The sequence below is a fragment of the Zingiber officinale genome, chromosome 6A, assembly GCF_018446385.1.
Source record: "Zingiber officinale cultivar Zhangliang chromosome 6A, Zo_v1.1, whole genome shotgun sequence".
Lineage (NCBI taxonomy): Eukaryota > Viridiplantae > Streptophyta > Magnoliopsida > Zingiberales > Zingiberaceae > Zingiber > Zingiber officinale.
The window spans coordinates 19,283,971-19,310,677 of record NC_055997.1 but is presented as its reverse complement, the minus strand read 5'-3'; the positions used below and the strand labels follow the sequence as shown (position 1 = coordinate 19,310,677).

Below are 26,707 nucleotides of genomic sequence, written 5' to 3'. Positions count from 1 at the left end.
AAATCCCCCAAAAGCATTGTATTCCTTCCCCCAAGATCGTCCTCATCATCCACTTCCGGACTTTGTTACTTTCTTTTAAAAATCAACTTCTAGTAGGTTTACATTTTCCGATCCCCCATTTTCTATTTGAGATAAGCCCACTACTTCAACATGCCTCTCTAACAGCTTGCACCGAACGCAGTCTGCACTATGTGCGGGATATTCATTTTGTTTCGCCTATATGGTATTCCTCGACCCCCGGAACTTTCATTTGTTTTCTTACCCTAAAAAATCGGAGCCGAGGGTATTTTTGTTTCAATTGCGACCCAAGACAGTGTTTTTTAAGGACCTGCCTTCCTCGAATAATGGATGAAAATCCCGTTTCTTTTTTGTTCAATTTACTGAGTCTGTTTCTTGGCCGACCGAATGGCGGTCCGACCTTCCTCCTATTCCTAACCTTGGGAATTATAAGTATGATCCGACCTTTATTTCCTACTTAAAGAATGTAGTTGGTCTGCAATTCAAGGCTTTCAAGTTACTGTGCGAGGTCCCGCTTTACTTGTTCGGACTGAGCCTCGTTCGAGTATTGCTTCCTTGCTCCTTCGGTAAGCCTTAACAATGTAGCCATTATGTTATCACTAACTAAAGTCTCTTTTGTTTTATATAGTGAATGCTTTTTTCGAGGCCCTGACCTCCGAGCACATTTAACTGGAAGATAACAAATTTGCTCAGCAAGAGCAAATGCGGATTTAAACACGTAATCAACTCAAAAACATGAGTATAAGATCCTAAATAATACACTAAAATGATAGTTATCACTGAGCCCCACTCAGATGAGATTGAAATCCTCTTTTAGTAAAAACCTTCCACTTTCCTTTTCATATTGAGTATAATTGAGACCCTATGCTTTTCTTTACAGCGGAAACTCAATCTAAGGTTGTTCTTCCAATGGGCACCAAGATGGATAAAGCTACATTGAATCGACTGGGGAAAGCAATTTTGGAGGCGAGGAAAGCCGAGCAAGAAGTCTCACAACCCAACCGTACCCCAAGTGCCAAGTGCAACTCGTGAATCTCCCAACTCGGACATGGCGCTGACATTCAGGCGTAAAAGACACCGATCGAACGCGCCAGTTTCATCCAAACGACCAAGCGCTGGGCGGACCCTCGTCACCAAGCCCTAGGCTCCTTCCACTCGAGGAAAAGATCCGGTTCTGATTGACCATCCTCTAACCAGGCCCATTATCTTAAGGTCGCTTAGTCCTTTTCCCACGCCTTTGTCATCTACGCGACCTTCTAGGCCGGCCGAGCCAACACATAGACCTTCATCTTTCGTCCACCCTGCACTACCAACAGGCCTTGTTGTAGACACCTCGTCTTCAAGGCTAGGCTCTCCTGACTCAGATTGCCAATTCAACTTCACTTTTGGTCTGCCATTCCAGCAGGGGATGGTTTCTACCTAGCCATATTACGGGGTGGTGAAGTTGAAAGGATCATTAGCTGAGGCTTGGACAAATATGAGGAGGCGACTGAGGGACTTCTCTATTCCTGAGTGTGTAGACGAATACGCTTAGAACGCCACCTCGGTAAGTTCTTAAGTTTACTTCCTTTGATAAGTAAGGCTTCTCAATGCTATTCTGTTCAGTTTTACACTGTCGGGCTGAACCTAAGCCATCTAGTGGTGGACTTGGAAAGAGATAATAAAATCCTCAGAGAGTGTGTGGAAGAATTGGAGATCTCCACGTCCAATCCGAGTGTTGAGGTGGGCAATTTGCAAAACGAATTAAACTTTCAATCCGGGCTACTATCGAATATGGAGAAGACTATGAGGGAGCCTCGACAGCGGGTGATTCTCAACAGATGGAAAAAAGAAAACTAGAAGTTTTGTTGAATACCAGTGAATCTAAACTCTAAGCAGAAACTGCCATAAAAATCGAGGCCTTATCTGATCTAGTCCAGAAGACCACCCTACTAGAGAAATTAAAGGTTACTCATGCTTCGGGATTAGCTGAGCGAGTTAAGGAATTGTTAATCAAAGATATGTTGATCCTGGATCAACAACGTAACTTTGATACATAGGAAGCCCAGTTGGAATCAATGTAGGCCGAATTAGAATTTGCTAAGTCTGAACTGGTAGCTTACAAGGCCGGAGAGGATGAGCGTTTTGAGATTAGGCGAAAAGCCTATCTCGAATTTCATGAATTCGGTCAGAAATTTGCCGCACGCACTGTAAGGATGCTCACCCATGACGTTGAAGGGATGGTTCAATAACTTCGTGATGGTAGCTACTTATCAGCAGAACCACCTGATGTCAACTTTATTGCGTATCACGTTGTACTTCAAATTATTAATTGTTGAAAACCCATACTTATTCGAGAAAGGAGTAGTATAGGTCCCAAGTCCTATTTTTCTTTCCAAGGAAAACTAATAAATGTGTGCTTTATTTAGATGTAAGATTCTTTTTGGGGTTTTCTATAGAAATGCAGCTATAGTTTTTGGTATTTTAGCTAAATGAATGATGCATTGCAATCAAAATTAATAAAGGAAATTAAAGTAATTTGCCCTAAAACATCAATCAAATCCAATCGTTATCAAATTAAAGAACCACTAAACTCAACTAACTCAATTACCCAATGAAGAAGATTGAATTCAACTCCTACAATCAATCTAAAAACGGAATTTGCCTTAACAATTTGATAAGCTAAATTATAAAAGCTAAGCTAACTTAAACAAGTTCAAAAGTCTAATTCCAGAATTCAACGAATGGTAATTGAATTGCATCAAACCAAAAGCAAGGATCCAAGGGGTTTCTGTTTTAGTAAAGTAAGAACACAATGCTTCAAATAAATTGCATGAATTTAAAACTAAATGGTAAATTGCAAATGCAAGCATTCAGATCATCAGATCTGAATTATTGAATGGAAAATTCAAAGATGAAGGAAATGTTCCTCAACTCAGATCGTGGATCGATCTTCTTTCTGTTGCCGAATAGGAACACTCCTGGAGAACACCCTTCAAGCAATCGACAAAGAAAGCTCCTAGCTAATGCAGACGGTGTGCATAGCTTCTGGGTACCTCCCTTCAAGCTCGTTATCGTCCAATAATCTCAACGCACGAAGATGAAGAGGATCAAATTCTAGAATCGCGAGCTCAAATCGATTGATCGGATCGATTCAGGACTTGCAGATGAATTGCAAGATGAACTGGCAAAATGAGCTTTGGGAAAACTCCGGCGAAACCCTCTAATTGCTGGTCTAAGTCATAGATCGGGGGAACTCCCTCTGATCTGTGCTTGCTAGAGAATGCAGGAGTTAAGTTCGCATAAAGGGAAACCTCTTCTATCGCGCTCTGATCCTCTGATGATGATCGCCGGTCAATAGGATCTCGTTGTCGACGAAGGAAATCGGATCTTAGATCTGAAAGGTGGAACAGAGCTTGCGTAGCCGTGCGAGGAAGACGAAGATGGCATGGTGAATAGTAGCGCAAGCCACTGTTCACCGTGCCTGAGCTGGGATTTTAAATCCATGTTTAGACCTAGTTCAAGAGTGACTTGGCTCAACCAGTTACTCAAAATCTTGGTGTGGTCCAATTGGTTGAGTCATATAAAATGGATCCAAATGGTTAAGCTGACTCGCTTCCTTGCTTGGTTACATGAACCAAACTTCTCCTCAAATAAGCTTGAATCCCTTGCTCAAGAAACCCATGAGTTACCTATACAACCAAATTACAATTATGAGACAAAAATTCATGAATTAAAATAAAAATGTGGTTAGCTCAAATCAATCCTTGTTTTATAAAACTAAATCACAAATTGATTCATCAATTCAATAGCTCCCAAAGAATTACTCAAAATCCACCAAAATAATATGCTCAATAAACCAACTATCAAAATCTCCCACACTTATTCTTGCATGTCTCATGCAAGTCAAGAAAACTAAAGAATCTACGTTAATGGTACCCCCTAAATAAATTCCTAAACATGATTAGAAACTAGAGAAAGAAACCATCTAAGTTTGTTAAGTTCTAAGAACTCAAGCATTCATGGACATCAACTTTTATTCTTGGTTAACAACATAATAATTTTCATCCATCATGAATAAATTGAGAATGATAACACACTAATCTCACAAAAATGGAATTTTTGGTGGCCCTCATCCTATTTTAATATGTGATCACAAAAATGGAGGGCACTCATGCAACTTATGCTTCTTGCACTACCATATGTATGCTTATCTTTTACTCTCTACCATGATCATGGATATAAATTCACATTATGAAGGTAAATCATGAAGAAAAAAGAAGACTTGAATTAGATACAATTAGAAGTTTTAGCTCAAAGAATAAGAAAAACAGAATTAGCTTAAAGAAAGAATAAGAAAGAATTAGCTTTAGTTCTAGTGGAAGACATGGATACAAAGAATGCTATCTAATGATTTCCGGCCACTCTTCCCTACTTTTCTTCTTCCTTACTCCAAATGCATCTCCAAGGATAGACCAACTCATATTCAATTTATGCAGCAAATTTATTTCAGAAACTCAATATTAGTTATCTAATATTGCTGTGTTTTTTTTTTCTATTTCATGATCTAACTGGCTGAGCTTACCTTAGATTTGATCATAGAAAAATATTTCATTCACTCTCAATTGAAGTATATCTTCTTCAGTTCCCTTCGGTTCTCAGCCTTTCAAATTCTTGGCACAGCATTCCTGAAACTTGCAACATAGTTTCATATTCAGATTCTGCACACTGCAGTTTCTGCAAGTCTCTCTTCCAAATTCAAACTTCATCATTCCTATTCTTCATTGATCTGTCTCATCCATTTCCTAATTTCAAACTTGAGCACAATCGATTCCAATTTAGAAACTCAGCTAAAACACGAAAACTTTAGAAATCCCAATGCAGTTCAGTTTCAGGTTTCCCAATTACTACATTCTGTTTCACTCACTAGTCACTTCTCAATTTTTGTTTCTATTCTTCAGATTAAGTTCCTTTTCCCTCTTGTCAGTAAAAAGATAATCTTTCAATACACTGCATGACAAAACCTATCGCATCAAATCTCAAACACCTACAATGATTAACACCCTCAGCTTGTGATATTCCTGCATTTCAATAGCCTAAGAATTCTGCTTCTTTACTTGTTCTCTAATACTTATTCTCCCACTTCTATTTCTCCAATATTTAATTTTTTTACACACTTCACGAATAGAACTACAATCCTGAATCTAGTCTACTTCCTCATCAATTTATCTACTGCAGAACTTAAATTGCACTTCACAGTTTCAATTCAGCAACTTCAGAAACAGATTGTTTGTGCTACTCAGCATTTCAGAAAATACAGAAGTATGCAATTACATTTGTTTTCAGCAATATAAGATCTTCAATTAGTTTCTTACTGAATTTAGGAGCTAACACTGCCAAGTTGATACACAATTATTACCACCTTGAATATGGATTCTGTTCATTCTGTTACCTTACTGCATTACTGATTTCAGCTCTCCAGAAAACAGCTACTGTGTAAGCTCATTCATTAAAATGAATCAAATTCAAACTCTATAAGCTATACTCCATGGCATGTAATTCTGATTTCTATATCCCAACATCCTAGTCCATTTCAAATGATACATTTTTCCTCAATTCCCAATTTTGTATTTCAGCAGAATCAGCACTTAAAAACATGTCCATCCAATATGTAAACTCACAGAAATCAAGGCAGCAACACTCATTAATGATAATGCCTAAATTCCACTCATATCTCAGCTCCTATATATAGAATTCAGACTCCACATTCAGTCAAAATTTCCAATTCTGCAATTACTGCAGTTCATTAACTGGTTCTGCAATCTCCAGCACAAAATTCCCAATATTTATCTCTGTAATTACAAATGCAACTAAAAAAAAATGATTCCACTAATCACTCAATAATAAGAACTCGGCTTCATCAATCCCTGATCATGTTCAGAGCAACACTTAAATAGAGCATGCAATTAAGTACAGCTTCACAAATCCCAAAACCTGCATGCTGTTTGCAGATTTTGCTTACAGCAGCATAAAACATTTCAGAAATCACACTTCACTGTTACTTACTGAAAACTAAACAACAATTCTTTTTTTTTTCACTGCTTTTTTTTTTAACTGCACAAATCATTTCTGCTTACTGCACTCATGATTCTTTGTGTTTCAAAATGTTCATCCAACTGTTAAAACCTAACCAACAATGCACCACATTTGTTACTGAAAACTAAGGACCTCACTAGAATTTTTCAATGATACCAGTGCTAATCCGAACAACTTGGTCCTACTTGATACAAAGAATTCCTACCTTTCCACCTCCATTGTACTCCATTTTTTCTACAACATTCCATTACTCAAGATCACAACACAACACACTCTCCCTCACGACACACACTTAAACTTTTGTCCGTCCCGGCCAAAGAATCCATCACATAACATCCAATGTATCCATATCCAAAAATTCAACAATAAAAAGACAACAAAAGATATAATGGTAAACAAGAATAATGGCAAGACTTAGTGTAGGAAAGATATAAAAAATTAACCTTCATAAATGTAATTCGATCTAGTGAATAATAGTTTTGAAAGAATCAAAGCAAGTTCTAGAGTTGCAATTACATAAGTGCATCACACAAATGAAGGCTCAAAACTCACTAGGTATAAAAAGTAACATCTCAATTTATCAAATCTAGTGTCCATCATTAAGTAGTAACCTCGAGAAAATAAAAAGTCCAATTATGACATTAAGCCTAAAACTTAACACTAAAAAATAGTTAACATCCTCCGTTTCTAACATATTATAGGAAAATGCCGAGGGGGTACCATTTTCTTATTCCGAAAATCAAAACCATGTTCAAAATTAGATCTACCTCCATTAAAGAATTTATTCTTTAAAATCAAAATCACCATTTGCAAACAAAGAAGTTATTGAAACAACTAAACATGAATATATGTAAATGTAAAAGAAGAATTAAGTTGGAACAAACTCCCCTTTAACTTGGGTAGATAGCACCAATGTTGCTCATTCTTTCCATCACGACTCCATTGCCACTTTCATGAAATACTTTGAGTCAATATCCATTAACTTTGAGACTTCGGCTGGTGGACTCCTCCCTAATCTCAATATCTCCATAAGAAAAAACATTAGTCACAATATAGGACCCTTCCCAACGAGATCTCAACGTACCTTTCATCAATTTAAGTCGTGACCTATATAAAAGCACTTTATTACCAATATGAAATTCTTTACCCACAATGTGCTTGTCATAAAAATTTTTAGTCTTCTCTTTGTAGATCCGTGAGTTCTATAGGCCTCTAGCCTTATTTCTTCAAGCTCTTGAAGTTGTAATTTCCTTTCTTATCTAGCTGTACTAGCATCAAAATTACAAGATTTGACTGCCCAAAAAGCCTTATGTTCAATCTTCACTGGAAGATGACAAGTTTTTCCATACACAATTCTATATTGATACACCCCTATAGGGGTCTTGAAAGCAGTTCTATATGCCCATAATGCATCATCTAACCTCTTGCTCCAATCCTTCTTGTCAGGTCTCACAGTCTTTTCAAGAATTGACTTTACTCCTCTATTGAACACTTCAGCCTGTCCATTTGTCCGGGGATGATAAGGAGTAGAAACTCTATGTGAAACCCCATACTTGCTCAGCATAGCCTTCATGTGTTAATTACAAAAATGTGACCCTTGATCACTAATGATTGCCCTGAAGACTCCAAACATGCATAAAATGTGTGACCTGGCAAAGCTAACAACAACTGATGAATCATCAGTCCGAGTGGGAATGACCTCCACTCATTTGGAAACATAATCAACTGCCAATAAAATATATGAAAATCCAAAAGAGACAGGAAATGGACCCATGAAGTCAATACCCCACACATAAAAAATCTCACAAAATAACATGTAATGCTGAAGCATTTCATTCCTAAGTCCTATCCCAGTTCGTTGACACCTATCACATGATATATAAAAAACATAGGCATCACGAAAAAGGGTAGGCCAATATAAACCACACTCTAGCACTTTCCTCGTAGTCCTCTGGGGCCCAAAATGTCCCCCACACTCAGATGAATGATAAAATGTAAGTACAGACTGAAACTCAAAATTAGGTATGCATCCCCTAATGATCTGATCACTACAAAATTGTCACAAATAAGGATCAGCCCACACATAATATTTTGCATCACTTTTAATTTGTTCTTTTGAGTTTTTAAAAATTGTGCAGGAAAAACATGAGCTACTAAAAAGTTAATCCGATCTGCATACCAAGGTGACTCACCGTGCATCTAAAAAAGCTACTCATCCCTAAAATGATCATCAATAGCCATATGATCCGAATCTCCCTCGATCCTGCTCAAGTGATCTGCAACCAAGTTCTCTTTCCTACTCTTATCACGTATCTCCAAATCAAACTCTTGGAGCAAAAGGATCCATCTAATCAATCTAGGTTTGGCATCCAGCTTCTTCAAGCGAAACTTTAAAGCTGCATGATCAGAAACCCTAAGGATCACAATCATAATGAGATCTGGAGATCCAAAGGTTAGGCACGTAAGTGATCACAATCATAATGAGGTCGGACAGAATTATTAGACCAAACGACCTAAAAATCTGCTATATATAGATGTGCAAACAAACACGCCAATGATATGATTGGCCGACAAAATTATGCAAAGCGAGATAACTCGTCATTTGAGCGGCATAATAAAGTCGGGCGAGAAATTTATCTGAGGCGGACTATGAATAAGGTTTCATTGCGAGAGCATGCCCGCTTATAATCCGGTTGGACGACTCGAGAGTCTGGAAGATATGGGTACAAGAATTGCGCCCGCGTATAACCCGATCGGAGGCTCGGGAGTCTGAAATAAAGGTGCGAGAGCAACACTCGCTTATAACCGGGCTGGAGGCTCGAGAGTCTGAAATATAGGCGCGAGAGTAACACTCGCTTATAACCTGGCCGGAGGGGACTTGACGCGAGAGTATGCTCACTTATAACTCGGCCAAAAGCCTCAGGTGTTTAAAATATATAGGTGCTAGAGCAACGCTCGCTTATAACTTGGTCAGAGGTTTAGGAGTCTGGAATATATATGTGCGAGAGCAACTCTCGCTTATAACTCGGCCAGAGGCTTGGGAGTTTGGAATATATAGGCACAAGAGCAATGCTCACTTATAACCCGGCCGGAGGCTCGGGAGTCTGGAATATAGGCGTGTGAGCAACGCTCGCTTATCACCTGGCCAGAGGCTTGGGAGTGTGGAATATAGGTGCAAGAGCAACGCTCGCTTATAACCTAGTCGGAGGCTCAAGAGTTTGGAATATAGGAACAAGAGCAATGCTTATAACCTAGTCGCAGGCTCAGGAGTTTGGAATATAGGCACAAGAGCAACGCTCGCTTATAAACCGGCGGGAGGCTTGGGAGTCTGGAATATAGGCGCAAGAGCAATGTTCGCTTATAATCCGGCCGGAAGATCAAGAGTCTGGAATATAGGTGCAAGAGTAATGTTCACTTATAACCCAGCTGGAGGCTCGGGAGTTTGGAATATAGGCGCCAGAGTAACTCTCGCTTATAACCTAGCCGGAGGCTCGGGAATTTAGAATATAGGTGCGAGAGCAACACTCTCTTATAATCCTTTCGGAGGCTCGGGAGTCTGAGAAATTGCAGCGAGAACATGCTCACTTATAATTTGGCTGGAGGCTCAGGAGTCTGGACTATATAGGCATGAGAGTAACACTCGCTTATAACCCGGTCGAATGGCTCGGGAGTCTAGAATATGGGCACGAGAGCAATGCTCGCTTATAACCCGGCCAGAAGCTCGGGAGTCTGAAATATAGGCGCGAGAGCAACGCTCGCTTATAACTCGGCCTGAGGCTCGAGAGTCTGAAATATAGGCATAAGAGCAACACTTACTTATAACCCGGTCGGAGGCTTGGGACTCTGGAATATAGGCACGAGAACAACGCTCACTATAACCCGGTCGGATGGCTCGGGAGTCTGTAATATAAGCGGAGAGTAAGCTCATTTATAACCTATCGGACAATTCGAGAGTCTGAGACATGGCACGAGAGCATGCTCGCAGCTTGCTTATAATCCGGTTGAATGACTTGGGAGTTTGGAATATAGGCGCAAAAGCAACACTCGTTTATAACTCAACCGAAGGCTCGGGAGTCTGGAATATATAAGCGCAAGAGCAACACTCGCTTATAATCCGATCAGAACCTCGGGAGTCTGGAATATAGGCATCGGAGCAATACTCACTTATAATCTAGTCGGATGCTTGGGAGTTTGGAATATATAAGCGGCAGAACAATACTCGCCTATAACCTGGTTGGAAGCTCGGGAGGCTGGAATATATAAGCGCGAGAGCAACACTCACTTATAATCCGGCCAGGGGCTCTCGGGTATGGAATATAGGGCTTTCGTGATAAAATCGCCTGCATTTTCATTAGGTGCAATTATTCAACATGCTACATTAATGCATTACAAGTGTACTCTTAAGTCCTATAGGGCTGCAGATGATCTAGAATTCATTTAGAGTCGATCAGCCTAACATGACGTTGCATGTCGAGGGCGCGCCCACCACTATAAAGCTCGACTGGCGTGTCCTTATTAGGGGCTTCTCTCCTAAAGATATGACCAACTTGATTTTGCCGAGCTGTTGGACCTTGTTGCTCATGAATCCATACAACGGAGTCATCATGGGCTGAAGCTCGCTCTTGTCAATCTGCAGCTGCTCGAATGCTTGCTCGAAGATGATATTGACCGAGCTAGTTGTGTTAACAAAGGTACGGTGGATATTATAATCGGCTATAACAACCATAATTATTAAAGCGTCATTATAGGCACTTCTTCTTCCTCTAAATTCTTGAGCCCGAAATTAATCTCGGGCCTTTGTGCCGGCTCGTGGCTATCGCCAACTGCGTGAATCTCCAGTCGATGGACATGCGACTTTCTTGCTCGATTGGAGTCTCCGTCGGTCGAGCCTCCAACGATCATCCAAATATCTCCCCGAGCGGCATTATTGTGGTTTTCCTATTGCCATATCGGAGAATGTTCCTGCTGCACCCAGGCAGGAGTTTGGGCTTGATTTTCTTGCTGTTGGGGTGTTCTTTGGCGCCTCTCGACGCCCTGGTAATTTCTTCGAGGTGGGTCGTTCGACCGTCGATAGCACCAAATGTTAGGAGACAACGAACGATGGTGGAACCCTTAGTTGGTTGCCAAACACTTTTCCGGATTGTAATGATAACAATCCTGAGTGTTATGCGTGTCCGACCGATGGTAAGTGCAAAATTTGTGAGCCCATCTTGGGGGACTCGGGAATCTTCGCCCGATGGTAAGGACTATCTGTGAGTCCTTGAGAGAAGACACTCACAAGAATCTTCGAGGTGCCCGAGAGGACATCTATGGTCACTTGGTTGAATTTTTTAATATAGGCCCTGAGCATCTTCTTGGGTCCCTGTTTAAGCGAAAAAAGGCTTAGGGTGGTTTTGTGATACTTGAGACTGCTGGGGAAATGATGAAGGAAAGCCTTGCGGAATTTTTTAAAGCACCAAATGGACTTGGCCGACAGCTGGTTAAGCCACCTCTATGTCAAGCCCTAGAGTGTGGTGAGGAATACTCGGCACTTCACGCTATCCGTGTACCGATAGAGGATGGAGTTGTTCTCGAACTTAAGGAGGTGGTCTTCTGGGTTAGTTACCCCTCCGTATTCCTCTATCGTCAGGGGTCGGAAGTGACTCAGCAGTTTGTCTTCCAATATCTCATGGGAGATTGACATTCTAATACGCTTGGGAGAGCCGCTGGCTATTATTGAGGCTTTTCTCTTGCGTAAATCTCGCGCAGGCACATCTGCCAAAGACGATACTTAGGGCCTTTCCTCTCGGCCTATACCCTCGAGCAATGTGCGAAAAAGTGCCCGATAATATACAATTGGCGAGGGTGGCACAATCGGTAGGTTGGCCGGTTGAACAGGTGAATGCATGAAGCCAGCCGATGGAGCTATTGGTTGGAGCCCCACCGGCCCCTCCACTTGGGCTTCTCGCTCAGACGCGCCTGTATTTGACGCAGCAGGGTTGTGCGGTAGAGTACCGATGACGACTGCTTGTGCTATTGCGTTAACTTTTGTGCTCGGGCTACTACCAGCAACTCAAAATCCTCTTGAGACAAGGTGATGGTGGTGAATCCTCCAGCTTCTTCCATCCCTATGTTTCAATAAAAGTTCTTATAGACGACGTCAAATTTGATCCTGTCTGAAAGCTGTGAAGATAGCGCGTTGGGAAAGGTGGCACTGCTGTTGACTTAGAGAAGACTGCTAGGGAGAGACGATGACACTTGATGCTCTTTCGGCTCCTTTCCGCACACACTTGAAAGAGCCAACAGAATGTTAGGGCAAAAACTAGGGAAGGGGTTTCTGGCGTAGGCCCTCTGACGCTCAAGTTAGTAGATGACCGAGCGAAAAGTGGAGAAGAATTATAGTAAAATTGAGTGAGCGTAGTAAAGTGTAATGTTGTACCGTAGTTGGTAAAAACATGCCTCCTAACGGAGAGAACCCCTCCCCCCTTATATCACCTCCCATAACCCCATAATAATGAAGTGGCAAAGAATATTTGGTGTCAGAAGATGTCAGATATGGAAGGTGTACAGTTTTGAATTGTACAGTTATCCTCCGAGGAATCTTCTATTACACATATATGAATAATATCGTGTAACCTCTGCAATAATGATAGAAGTTGTATAGTCACCTTCGTAAGAAGGTTCCATTGAATGTATATGCTATAATCGAAGAATATTCTCCGACAAATGGTTATTACTCTCTAATATACGGTTGTGATTGTCTAACAATGTTATCCCCTGAATATATCTCGGCCACGCCTTTAGTCGACCGGATGTATATTATACTTGCAGATCATATGTAAGTGGGGTACTGAGTCCCATAAGACCGTTTAACCACTGGGCCACGCAGCTTTATACTATGTGATGTTGGGGATCTGATATTGAAGTAATAGGGAGCCAAGTGTAGGTCCCTTTGGAGGCCGGCAAGAGGGGAGGGGTGAATTGCCCTACAAAATAAAACCAAAAACCCTTCTCGGATATTCAACTAACTTAAAAGAACTTGTAATTAAAAGAGCAGAGACTAATTAAAACAGAAAATAGACACAGAGGAATTACTTGGTTTGCAATCAGAGGATTGCTAATCCAAGGCAAAGAAAGCGCACTAATTAATTCTCCTCTGGGCGGAGTAGCCTCTTACAGCGTTGAAAGCACAGAAAGAAATAACACAAATGAAAGCACTGGATTACAAGTAGTTGTTCTTGATTCATTCTTCCTTCTGGACCAAGGCTATATTTATAGTCTTGGTCCGGGCGCCTGGAAGGGTTCCGGGCGCCACCGGGGGGATAAACTTTATCCCCTAACGATCAGATTGCGAAAATCGCGATCCTGGTCAAAATCATGCTCCGGGCGCCCGGAAGCATTCCAGGCGCCCCGGACAGCTCCGGGCGCCTGGAATGGTTCCGGGCGCCCCGGAGCAAAAAGTCAACTGCGGTTGACTTTTTGTCCGGGATCACTTCTCCGTTAAGTCCCAGTCTCGGTCCGGGTCTGTTCTCTCCGGCTCCGCTAGCTTGGGTGATCTCGGCCTTCCGGAATAGGGCTCACCCGAACTCATGTTCCGGCCTTCTCCTCGAGCAGCCTTCCTTCCCGGTTTCTCGTCCCTCGAGCGCCGCGCACGCTCTTCTCGTCCACCGGTGTACTCTTCCGCGGACACCTCGTCCCTCAGACGCACCGAGCCCGTCGGCTCTCTCCCGTGCCGTCCTTCTCGCTAGCCGCGTCTTCCGCTCGACTTCCTGTGTTCCTAAGCTCCTGCACACTTAGACACAAGGGTTAAACAAACGCAGGACCTAACTTAGCTTGTTTGATCACATCAAAACACCTTGGGGTTCCAACACCAAGTCCCATAGGCTCGGTTGGCTATATGACCGACCTGCGTATGCTAGGATACTTGTCTCTGATGGGGAACTGAATCCCGAAAGATCCGATCGGTACATTTATCCGGTCGGATAATGAGAATTGCTTAGCATCTTTCTTGTGTACATATAGGAGACGAGAATGTTGAGCTGTGTAAACCTGACAGGCATTATGACCGACCGATTATTTGAAAGAGGACTGGCACATTATGGGTGAATGAAGACCCATAGGTTCGATCGACTATATAGTAACTTATACTGCAATGGTGGACAGCTGTCTCGTACGTCCGTTTGGCTCTAGGGCTGTTCAGATTTAATTCGTATGTCTTGGAATTGAGCCCTTTAAGTTTGACCTGCTTTAGAGCCGACCAATCACATGTTGAGAGGCTCATACTTTGAGAATGGGAAATTAAGTCCTCTGAATCTGATCAGAGATAATACCGACTAGCCTTGTGTTAGACCGGTCATCTCGTAAACCCGCTCGGCTCATGGATGACCGACTATATATGTATCTTTGCTCAGGAGTGAGGCACTAGGTCCCTCGACTTTGACCGGTTCTTTGGTCGGTCGTCCTCATACCGAAGGCCTTAGCGCTGGGCGAGGATCAATAGTTCTGTTGAGGGTCTTCCGGGTCAGTTGCCCCTCCGTATTTCTCTATCGTCAGGGGTTGGAAGTGACTCAGCAGTTGGTCTTCTAATATCTCATGGGAGAACGACATGCTAATATGCTCGGGAGAGCCGCTGGCTATTGGGGCTTTTCCTCTCGGCTTATACCCTCAAGCAGTGTGCGAAAAAGTGCCCGATGATATACAATTGGCGAGGGTGGCACATCGGTAGGTTGGCCGGTTGAACGGGTGACTGCATGAAGCTAGCCAATGGAACTATTGGTTGGGGCCCCACCGTCCCCTCCACTTGGGCTCCTCGCTCAGCGTGAGGGAATGTAGTTGACGCAGCAGGGTAGTGCAATAGAGTGCCGATGACGGCTGCTTGTGCTATTGCATTAACTTTTGCGCTCGGGCTACTACCAGTAACTCAAAATCCTCTTGAGATAAGGTGATGGTGGTGAATCCTCCAGCTTCTTCCATCCCTACGTTTCAAATTCAGGTAAAAGTTCTTATAGACGACGCCAAATTTAATCCTGTCTGAAAGCTGCGAAGATAGCGTGTTGGGAAAGGTGGCATTGCTGTTAACTTAGAGAAGACTTTGCTAGGGAGAGATGATGACACCTGATGCTATTTTCGGCTCCTTTCTGTGCACACTTGAAAGAGCCAACAAAATGTTAGGGCACAAACTAGGGAAGGGGTCCCTGGCGTCAGCCCTCCAATGCTCAAGTCAATAGATGACTGAGCGAAAATTGGAGAAGAATTACAGTAAAATTGAGTGAGCGTAGTAAAGTGTAATGTTGTACAGTAGTTTGTAAAAACGTACCTCCTAATGGAGAGAACCCCTCCCCCCTTATATCACCTCCCATAACTCTATAATAATGAAGTGGCAAAGAATATTTGATGTTAGAAGATGTCGGATAATGGAAGGTGTACAGTCTAGAATTTGTACAACTATCCTTCGAGGAATCTTCTGTTACACGTATATGAATAATATCGTGTAACCTCTGCAATAATGATAGAAGTTGTATAGTCACCTTCGTAAGAAGGTTCCATTGAATGCATATGCTATAATCGAAGAATATTCTCCGACAAATGGTTATTACTCTCTAATATACGGTTGTGATTGTCTAACAATGTTATCCCTTGAATATATCTTGACCACGCCTTTAGTCGACCGGATGTATATTATACTTGCAGATCATATGTAAGTAGGGTACTGAATCCGATAAGACCGTTCGGCCACTGGGCCACGCAACTTTATACTATGTGACGTTGGGGATCTGATATTGAAGTAACAGGGAGCCAAGTCCCATAGGCTCGGTCGGCTATATGACTGACCTGTCGTATGCTAGGATACTTGTCTCTGATGGGGAACTAATTCCCGAAAGATCCAATCGGTACATTTATTCGGTCGGATTTGTAATGAGAATTGCTTGGCATCTATCTTGCGTACATATAGGAGACGAGAATGTTGAGCTGTGTAAACCTGACAGGCATTATGACCGACCAGTTATATAAAAGAGGACTGACACATTATGGGTGAATTAAGACCCATAGGTTCGACCGGCTATATAGTAAGAGTTATACTGTAGTGGTGGAGAGCTGTCTCGTACGTCCGTTTGGCTCTAGGGCCATTCAGATTTAATTCGTATGTCTTGGCATTGAGCTCTTTAAGTTTGACCGACTTTAGGGCCGACCAATCACATGTTGTGGTAGACCGGTCATCTCGTAAACCCGCTCGGCTCATGGATGACCGACTATATATGTATCTTCGCTCAGGAGTGAGGCACTAGGTCCCTCGACTTCGACCGGTTCTTTGGCCGGTCATCCTCATACCGAAGGTCTTAGCGCTAGGCGAGGATCAATAGTTCTGTTGAGAGTAGCCCACTAGTTGCCACCTCTCCTTGACTTTGACCGTCACCTCACCTCGACTATGACTACCACGTCATACCTGAGTCTGCTCGTAATACCTCATATCATATCACAATTGATTATTAACTTTTTATGATCAATTTATTTATTATTGGAAATTTTAGAAAGTTTTAAATACATTTTATTGTTTAAAATTAGTTAAAAGAAATTTTATTTTATTCGTGACAGTTGAAATTAGCTGAAATTTTACATGAATTATAAATTACAAATATTAAATTTAAAAATTATGACAAAATATTTTTTTTTTTAAAAAAAATCCTTGATGCTCCACATGAATGTTTAATAATGCAGGTAAAATTAGGCATAATCATGTAAGTTTACATTCACCACTGAAATTTATCAGACTATCTGTTTGTCTTGAAGACTTACTAATGAGAGTGGCTTGCAAACCCTTACGAACACCATGAGTGATCATATCAAACCGGAATACAGACTTCTTGTAATGAAAGCAAAGTCTTAACTCATTGTTGATGGAAAATTGTCTTTCTGTGTCAAATCTTCCATATGCAGTAACTGTTCATCTTCGATACTCTCCGCGGAGCTAGTTTGGAACGAAATGTCGGTATCTTTAGCCCCGACTGCGCTATCATTTGGTTTTCCTTGTTCTTCTATCATCTTTTGGAGCTTCATACTTTGTGCTTCAATCCTCATTTGCAACTCTTTCTGAATCTGATGAAAGAAAAGTGAAGCAGAAAGGAAATCAGAGTTGGCACTGAAGAGTTTGTCATGAAACAAAACAGAAGAGCACCTCAAGTTGCTCGTGAAGGCGCATTTGGACATCGAGTTGGAGGCGCAATGCTTCTGTAAGTTGGATGCCACTGCAACAGGATTACTCTCTGATTAGTGAACTTAATTGATAAAATTAACTGTTTTCTAATAAAAAACAGACTCCAAATGAATGCTGATACATTATAGGATCAAGCTCAGTGACACTGGCAGTAGCTCTTCGTTCACATTTGCCTACGATATCAGAAATATAAACGCAATCAAATTGTGGATGAACTATTAGAATGCTGCAGAGGTTAGTGAAATATCTTTCCTTTAAGTTCACATTTAGTGTCAAAAATTAGATAATCATCTGAGAAACTTATTGACAGACTCAATCAGTATTATTGTATCCTAGATATCTGCTTTTTTTTCAATGATAGATACAAAGAACAAAAGATTAGTCATGATCATCATATATTCTATAAGCCATTTCTTATTCTATTTCTTAACAAATTGATGGTAGAAAGCAGATGAAGATTTACCTTCTGCAGATTCTGGCAAATGCTTAGCAATGCGATATTTCTGTAACATGTATATGCTACCTCAGCTTTAGATTGTCAATGAGATGTCAAACAAATTTCTTATTCGGTGAATCGTAATACCTGTAAATGGCTCTTGACATGGTATATGGTTAACCCAGGTGAGTTCATCAACTTCAGAATCCCTTTAGGAGTTGCTTCTGCACCCAATCAAGAAAGTTAAACCACATTTAAGCTTGTAGACTAGACAATGAAATCAGACCACTTACTCTCAGATCCCCCGAGGCAATTTACACACTCAACGAATCGCTGGTGGAGATCTGGTGTCCATCTTATTCGTGTTTTGTTCGAGCTAGCCATGCCAGATGAGACACTCGTAGGAGTAATGGGAACACTCAAGAAAGCCCTTGGCACTTGCTTCTCGATCGGGGGCTGAAAGTTCATCTTTTCGACAGGAGAATTTGATATATGGCACCCATTCTTAACACAATACCAAACATTAAGTAGATCATGGTTAAGCACTGAAATTTGATACCAAATTTAGCTAAATTAAACCTGAAGCACATACAGAAGGATCACTAACCGCAAGAGGTGAACTTGTACCCCTCACTGAAGCATCCCAGTCCCTCTCTTGTTGATCTTCACAGATGAACTCATTGAAATTATTGTTGAAACTCTGAACTTGATATGGCGGAGGCGTCGGAGACCTCAACACCGAGTCAAAAACTTCCTTTGGTTGGAACTTGGGCAATGGAGGGAATGCACCAGAGTGGAAATCCATCTGAGTGAAGCCCATCAGCTCCTCAGCAGCAAAGAAAGCAGATGGTGATGATCCAACACAGCCGGAAACAGGACTTGGCAGATTCGGGTGCCTTGGCGACTCCTCCCTGGAGAAATCCAATGAAGGGGAAGAACTAGAGTTTCTTGCCACAGGAGAACAGCCCAGGAAAGCAGATGGTTTGCTGTGATAACTGGCGTTGTGGTATAAAGGAAGGTTGGGGAAATCAAATGGATCATTGCTCTGGAGATTCATGGATCGAAAGACTTCAAAAACGATCAACAAAAATCAAAACTTTCAATAAGAATGAGTTCTTAGCAAGTGCCAGGACTAGTGAAGAAGCATCTAAATAATTCATGCATCCAACATTGACTCAAGAAAAAGAAGAAGACAAGCCATCGACGTTATTCTGAAGATTCAAAGGTCTCTATTTGCGCGGTTATTGCCCCTCATATTCCGCTAATCTTCAAGAACAAGAGAAGAATAGGGAGCATAATTAGCTTATTCCAAACTATACTATTCCTAAGATGACTAACTATTGACAAGGATCACTGGGACACCAACCAAATAGAACAATAAAAACCTAAAGAAATAGAAAGAAATACAGAAAAAAAGGAAGAAATTCCATTGCTGTTGCTATCAAGAGGGAATAAGAAGCAGGCTTGAGGAATAAGATTGAACTCAAAAATTGGATCTTTTTTTTGTTTTTGCTTCTCTCTCAAAATTTTGGAAGAACTAAGCTTCTGAAAACTACTTCTGAGCTACTGACATGGCTCCATAAAGGGAGTCTGATCTTTAACAAGGAGAAGATTGAAGCAGAGAAAGTTGTTATCATGGCAGATGAGAACAAAGCAAGAATTGCTTTGGACTTATCGCCATTGGTGAGGGGCTGCAGGCTCATCTTCTTCTTGCACCCAAACGGATATAGTTGAATTTCCTTCTTACAAGCAAAAAGATTCAAGGGAGCTTTTCATAAATATTACAAATTTAAATTTGAATATATAGATTCGCGTAGTAGTTTTTATCCAAAAACTACAATAAAATTATGATAATTATTTAGATTGCAACGGAGATGCTCTATAATTTTTTAAATCAATGTTATTTTGGAGTTATTAGCATTGTTTGTAGCGAAGGATGTGCATTATGACCTTTTAGATTTTGAAAGGGCATCAAGTATTTGTATTGTTTATCTTGAAAGGAAATCGACCCTTTCTTCGTATAGGTCATAAATGTATTGTTTAGTCTCCAATGAATAATTAAGAGGAGGTTTTGTCTTTATATTTAAAGTTTTAATAGGGTAAAAGTTAAAAGATTTTTTTTTCCCAAATCAACCCCACTTTGATTTTTTTTTTATTTATTTTTTTTATCAAAAGAGTTTCCTATCCTTTATTATTATTTCATCTATCTATCCCATCTAAATCCTGAATTAATCGAGCGCGTTGTAGCAACAATGAAATCATAACTGCCACAATTATAATAGTTTAGTTTATAATTGTAGCGGGTACGATTTCATAACTACTACAACTACAATACTTTTAGTCATTATAGTTTCATAATTACTACAATATGAAAAATAAATTTAATAAAGAGAATTAAAATTTTTCATAACTTTAAAAAAGTTTTAAACAATATTATTTAATCTAAAATTGAACTGTTATGAATTATACCTTATAAAAAAAATAGATTTATGATCAACTTTAATTTGATATATTATGCATCCAGAGGGGTTGATATACTTTTTCATAAAAATTTAAAATGGGAGATCATCTGTATTTCAAAAATAAAGAACCTCTTTTTAATTTTTATTTTTGCCCTTTTTATAAAGGGAGATCATAAGACTTTTAGCTGCACATTTTTAATCTTAAGTCAAACAAAAATTATATGATACGGCAAAAGGTTTTAAATTAACTAAATAATATTTCACATGTGATATTTGTCAAGAAGAATCTTTTTTTTTTAATCTCATCTCAATTATCACCTTTCCATGTCGCATGGAAGAAAAATTCTAATTTTCTTGAAAAATGGAATAACAATTCTTCAACTCTTTTCCTTATCCATCAATAAAAAAGTGGATTTATGGTAGGACTAAACAAGTGGAGAATGAATGAGATAAAATGGATTCTTTCTTTCTTTATGTGCCTTGATAAGGATCAAAGTGAGGAGAACCAAAACTTTGTTTGTTTTATTAAAAAAAAAGTCATTTAGCTTTTTCTTCATTTGCATGTTTGACTTGGGGAATCACTGAATTTAAGTTAATTCTTAAATTGATGTGATTATAATTTTAAATTTTTAGTTATAACCTATATGATTATGAGAGTAAATTTAAAACTTAAATTTTTTGTTTGTTTCAATGTTAAGTTATGGTAGATTTAGCTATTATTTTCATACTAAAACACTGTTAACTCTATGACAAATTTACCTAATTTAGTTTCAAGAAGAATTTATATGTTAATTATGTCAATGATTTGATGAAATTTAAGTAAATAAATTTATAATTTCTAAAACATTGTATTAAAATTCATAATTATGTTAATTTATCTACTCTCTTTTAAAATCTTTCTAGTCAAACTATGTGCATATTGTGATTGCTGTAATATAATCTTCAATTCAAAAAGTGGCATACTTCAATTGAACAATTGGAGCAGTTCCATAACACCCCAGTTCCACTAGAAAATAGCCAGTCATCAAATATTTTGCTAAAACAATCATGATCAAAGTTTGAGTGCTATACTCAGCATCGCGATCCACTCTTTATTCGCTGTAAACAAAGCCGTGGAAGTGTGCAAGAATGAGTATCTCGATATTCAAGAGTTCATACAGCAAGCGCCGGGCTGTCGGTTGCCAGTCCCATGGTATTCAAGCCATTGTCCACGTAGACGACAGATCCCGTCACTGCTGATGCGAGCGGAGACACCAGGAATGCAGCTGTGTAGCCAACTTCATCTGTACAAAATGTCTGATTTAGTATTTGGAACTATATCGCAAAGAAGGCGAGTAGAGATGAGTCTGAACTTTAACCTGCAAGCAATTCTTTCTGCAATGGGGCATTGGAGTATGAATAATCAATCATCTTTTCGATGAATCCAATAGCTTTTGCAGCTCGGCTTCCCAGAGGACCTGAGTGCATAGTGATCAGTATGTTTCAGTATGTTCAACATTTTAAAGGTGCGACAAATTCACCATTTCATTGATCAAAATAAAGTATATATACATATGTAAACACACAATTTCAAGTGTCAATCAGTAGAGATGATCTTTGGATGAGTTCGCATGGCTTACCATTGGAGCTGTATCGTTTTGATTGAAGATTAAAAATTTCAACATCAAACATATACTTTATAAACTGAATAAAAAAGAACTTGTCATATTTGAAACAGCAACTCCAACTTATGGCATACAAGGAACTCATCAAAACAACCTGCAGATATTGTATTAACTCTAACTTGGCCTTTTCTTCCAGCTTCAAAAGCCAGCACCTACAACCAGAAACGAATTTAATATTGAAAATATACATCACAGAATCAATACCTTGCTAAAATAACTCAAGTAGCTACATGAAGAGAAAAACTTACTTTTGTATCACTCTCCAGTGCTGCTTTTGCTGAGCTCATTCCACCTCCATATCTGCAAGTTGACACAAGAAACTAAATCCATAGCACTAAAGAAAGTTTTTCAAACAGTCAATAGGAATGATTATACCCTGGGATGGTCCTTTCAGAAGCAATGTACGTCAAAGATATTGAAGCCCCGCCTGCCATATTGAGTTATGGAATTTATGCAGACGAAACTTCCAAAAGAACTGAAGATGAGATATTAAAATTTAAATACCAGAGAATTTAAAAAAAAAAACTAAAGGGTTGTATTAGCACAAGCCTAAAATAATAACAAAATTTTTATGAGTATGGATCTTTAGATGCGTGAGTTCAAAAAATCACAAAGCTGGCCTCAAATAATTAGGACTTGACACACATGAGTGTGTGTAGTAGCACAAAGTGGAACATGTGCACATGCACGCACGCATGATAGTGCAAAGTGGAACAAGGAAGTTTTGGTTCCATGGAAAGGAAATAAACCTGGATTTATAATTGGAAGAAAGTGCTGGAGAAGGGAGACAAATGAGTAACTTGATGCTGAAATTGCAGCAAGGTATCCTTTTCTAGATGTCTCCAAAAGTGGCTTTGTTACCTGCTTAATCATCATAATTTAGATCTAGCAGAAAAATATAATGATTAAATGGTAACATATGGTGGTACCTCTGGTCCATTGGCAAGAGAATGTACAAGTATATCAATGTTTCCAAAGTCATTCCTCACAGACTCAGCCACTTCCTGTGTGAAAAAGAAATAAAAAGACGCTCATAATAAAGCCCATGAAATTCAAAAGAATCATTATTGTTGCATGCACTTTCTCTCGTAAGACAAATGAGCAATTAGCTTAGAAGAAAGATGTGCATTCAAGTTATGGCAAAGATCAGGATTTAGAGGTCTACCTTGACAGTCCATTTTGAGGATCCTGCATAGCGTTTATTTGTCTTTACCTACAATGATAGCATACAATGATAATATCAGTAAGCTGAAATGAGAGGGTGAACAACCAATTTTGTCATAAAATACTGTTTCATACATCTTCTGGAACATCCTCGGGTGTGTCATAAACAGCGTCAAGAGGGTATACTTTGACAATCTCCATTAAAGAACCATTTGGCAATCTATGAACACCATTGTGGACCAAATAAGTACATGGAACCATCAGCATTTCTCATTAGCAAAAAAGCATACCTTCGCGACTCATCAAATTTGCCACGCCTTAAGCTTGTCTCAAATATGTTTAGTGCCTACATTAGCAAATGATCAAACAAAAGAATTATAGGCTTAGCTGTCCGATTAAAATCAGACTTGACTCTAAAACCACACTTACAGGCACCCATGTACCGACAATTATTTCTGCTCCAGCAGCAGAAAGAGCCTTTGCAATTGCCCAACCATAGCCATTGTCATCAGCAACCCCAGCAATAAATGCCCTCTTACCTAAATAAAAGAGCATAGGATAGATTTTAAGCTTTCCTAATATAAAGCTCAATAAACATGCACAAGAGATGTATCATTCGGGATCTATCAAGTGAAAGAGAAAGATATAAAATCCATATTACTACACCATAGATTTAGGGGGCGTTTGGTTTAGGGTAATAGGAGTGGGGAATGAGAATGGGAATCATTGATTCCCATTGTTAATGTTTGGATTATAGGAATAGGAATACAAATAAGGGAATGAATCATTGAAATTGGGTAATGACTCATTCCCATGTACCTCCCCTTCAATGAGCCATTACCCTATTTTCATCAATCAAAATATTCCCTTATTCAAAAAATACCCTTGACTTAAAACTAAAATTTTTCCATTAATATCAAATATCAAAATATATTTATTTATTTTTTCTTTCATATCACTTATCTCTCCTTATTCTCTCTCATTATATTTTCTCTCTTATCATAATTTCTCTCTCATCATTTTATCATACACTTTCTCTCTCCTTAATCTCTCCTATCACACTCTTTTTCCTCATTTTTTTCTCATTATACTTTCTCTCTCCTCAATCTCTTCCATCGCACTCTCTTCCTTCTTTTGTTCCTCATCACACTTTCTCTCTCATCACACTTTCTCTCTCCTCAATCTCTCCCATCACACTCTCTTTTCTCATCACACTTTCTCTCTCATCATACTTTCTCTCTCCTCAATCTCTCTTATCACACTTCCTCCTTTTTTTCCTCAACACACTTTCTCTCTCATCATACTTTATCTCTCCTCAATCTCTCTTATCACACTTCCTCCTTTTTTCCTCAACACACTTTCTCTCTCATCATACTTTCTCTCTCCTCAATCTCTCCCATCATATTCACTGTTCTCTTTTTCTCTCACCATACTTTCTCTCTCCTCAATCTCTCTCATCACATTCTCTCTCATTTTTTCTCACTATATTTTCTCTCTCTTCATCCTCTCCTATCATACTTTCTCTCACATCATACTTTCTCTCATCATGCTCTCTTCAATCACACTCTCTTTTTTCATTTTCTCTCATCACACTCTCTCTCTCTTCATTCTTTCTTATCACACTTTCTCTCTCATCATTCTCTTTCATCATATTTTTCTCTCACATTTATCTTTCTCACACATCTAATTTTTTCTCTTATTTTCCTTTAAGGGTAAAAAAGGAAACTTTGATTTATTCCGATAGAAGATATACAACTAACCAAACATTGCTTTTAAGAGTGATATCCATGCTCATACCCATTCCCATTCCACAATACAATGATTCCCATTCCGATTCCTATTCCTAGGAAAGAACCAAACGCCCCCTTAGTCTAGGAATAAAAAAAATAGAATAATTGGCCATTTGAGTGTGGCAATGACACATACAGTGATACAATAGAAACATGGAACAGATGTAATTGGGAAATGACTCCACTTAAAACTATCACATAATGAAACATTACATGGGGAGAAAAAAAGGGAAAATAATAAATCTGACACCTGAGGCAACTCAATAGATTGTGCACATCTATTTATGGTACAAGGACATTGCCAACAAAAGTAAATAACCTTGGACTATTACCTTAGTTGATGCATTATACACAAGTAAGAGTGCAAAATGAAGAAAACCTTAAGCTTACTTTCGTTAAAGGTTAACTAAAGAGGAGCAGCAGCATACAAACAATAAACTGAACACGTATGAGACTAGGAGGTATTAGGTATATAATATGATAAACAACGAAGAGTCACACACCTCTTAGATCAATAGGCAACCCATATGTTGCCATTTTCTCACTTTCCTCTGACATTGCCCTGATAGTAAACCTCTGATGTTTTGAAGAGGGGGAATATCTCACGCAAAGAGATTGGAGAGATAAGGCACTTGGTGACTTATCTGATCTTGTTTTGGTTACATTCAGATTGGAACCTGAAATTATGGCCCTGGATGTGAACATTCTGCTGGGAGAAGAGACGCAAGTCTTTACTGCCATAGGTTGCAAGCCCGTAGCAGCTACTGCCTCCATTATTCTTTAACAGTTTAAGAAATCTGGATGAACCACAAAATAACAGTGGGTTTGCCAACAGATACACTAATTTGATCCAAAGAGGCAGCAAAAATTAGCAATCAAAAGGTTAGCTAGAGTAGCCGATATATGAAAGCAATACAAACAGAAAATACTCCGCATTTTGAATCAGCATTTCAGGGAAGGTAGAATCAGCAATAATCGGGTAACATCTAAACTACAGATTTCGTAGATAACACAACCGAATCGAAGATCGGAACTTGCAAACTCCAGTTCACAACGAGGCCACAAATCAAACATCTACAATCGAGATTTAACCATGAGTCCAACTCGAAAGTAAATTTCAAAAAGAACAAAACTTTTCAAAGCGCAACAGCAAGAAACTGCTGAACAAAAAAAAAAACACCGGATGGCACAAGAATGCAGAATCTCTCACCTGGCGGAGGACGATATCAATCAGCAAGAATGAGTTTTGCCTTCGGATCGACTCTGCGGCCACCTCGATGGTTAAATGCGGACAGGTTTCGATGGCACCGAGGCTCCGAAGCAGGTCCGCCGCTGCATTCCTGCGGAGAGACCAAGGAGCGAGTCGTGGTTTGTCATTGCGTGACCAACGGCCAGGAATTAGGGTTCAAGCTTGGAGTTGTTGGCTCGAGTTCGGTCTCTCGTTCAGTTCGGTTGATCAACTACTTCAAGTCAGAAATTAGATCGTCTCTCGTTCAGTTCAGTTCGGTTGATCAACTACTTCAAGTCAGAAATTAGACGAATATATATATATATATATATATATATATATATATATATATAGAGAAATGCTATGCTGCGGACAAAGCCGTGCGGATCGCTGCGGATTACCTTCCTGATCGATCTCTGGACCAATCAGGGAATCTCCTGATCGGTCTGTAGACCGATCAGATCATTTTCTGATCGGTCTACAGACCGATTAGGAGTTTCCCTGATCGGTCTGTAGACCGATCAGAAGGTTACCTGATCGGTCCAGAGACCGATCAGGAATATACGTGGACTAAACCGCACCAATGCCGCAGTATAAGCACCGCAGGCTAACATTTCTGTATATATATATATATATATATATATATATATATATATATATATATATATATATATATATA

The 26,707-nt window shown here is 39.6% G+C and overlaps 2 protein-coding genes across 3 annotated transcripts; both read right to left on the bottom strand.

Annotated features, from left to right (window-relative positions):
- Nucleotides 1–16,769: 16,769 nt before the first annotated feature.
- LOC121996023 (myb family transcription factor PHL5-like) lies at nucleotides 16,770–19,529 on the bottom strand. Of its 2 annotated transcripts, XM_042549825.1 has the most exons (8): nucleotides 19,292–19,512; nucleotides 18,328–18,788; nucleotides 18,014–18,224; nucleotides 17,868–17,944; nucleotides 17,748–17,787; nucleotides 17,406–17,457; nucleotides 17,246–17,315; nucleotides 16,770–17,166 (listed from the first exon to the last, which is right to left on the bottom strand). In XM_042549825.1, exons 1-8 carry the CDS (start codon nucleotides 19,299–19,301, stop codon nucleotides 16,954–16,956), a joined length of 1,134 nt encoding a protein of 377 aa, XP_042405759.1. In that variant the 5' UTR covers nucleotides 19,302–19,512; the 3' UTR covers nucleotides 16,770–16,953. The 2 variants fall into 2 exon arrangements, with proteins under 2 accessions (XP_042405759.1, XP_042405760.1); XM_042549826.1 differs by lacking the exon at nucleotides 17,406–17,457 and having other exon boundaries at nucleotides 17,003–17,166; nucleotides 19,292–19,529.
- Nucleotides 19,530–21,123: 1,594 nt separating this feature from the next.
- LOC121996022 (enoyl-[acyl-carrier-protein] reductase [NADH] 1, chloroplastic-like) lies at nucleotides 21,124–26,240 on the bottom strand. The gene is made up of 13 exons (XM_042549824.1): nucleotides 26,011–26,240; nucleotides 25,304–25,597; nucleotides 23,440–23,549; nucleotides 23,301–23,356; nucleotides 23,146–23,230; nucleotides 23,012–23,059; nucleotides 22,776–22,850; nucleotides 22,596–22,707; nucleotides 22,222–22,273; nucleotides 22,095–22,146; nucleotides 21,941–21,998; nucleotides 21,541–21,639; nucleotides 21,124–21,465 (listed from the first exon to the last, which is right to left on the bottom strand). Exons 2-13 carry the CDS (start codon nucleotides 25,572–25,574, stop codon nucleotides 21,335–21,337), a joined length of 1,149 nt encoding a protein of 382 aa, XP_042405758.1. The 5' UTR covers nucleotides 25,575–25,597; nucleotides 26,011–26,240; the 3' UTR covers nucleotides 21,124–21,334.
- Between the last annotated feature and the right edge of the window lie 467 nt (nucleotides 26,241–26,707).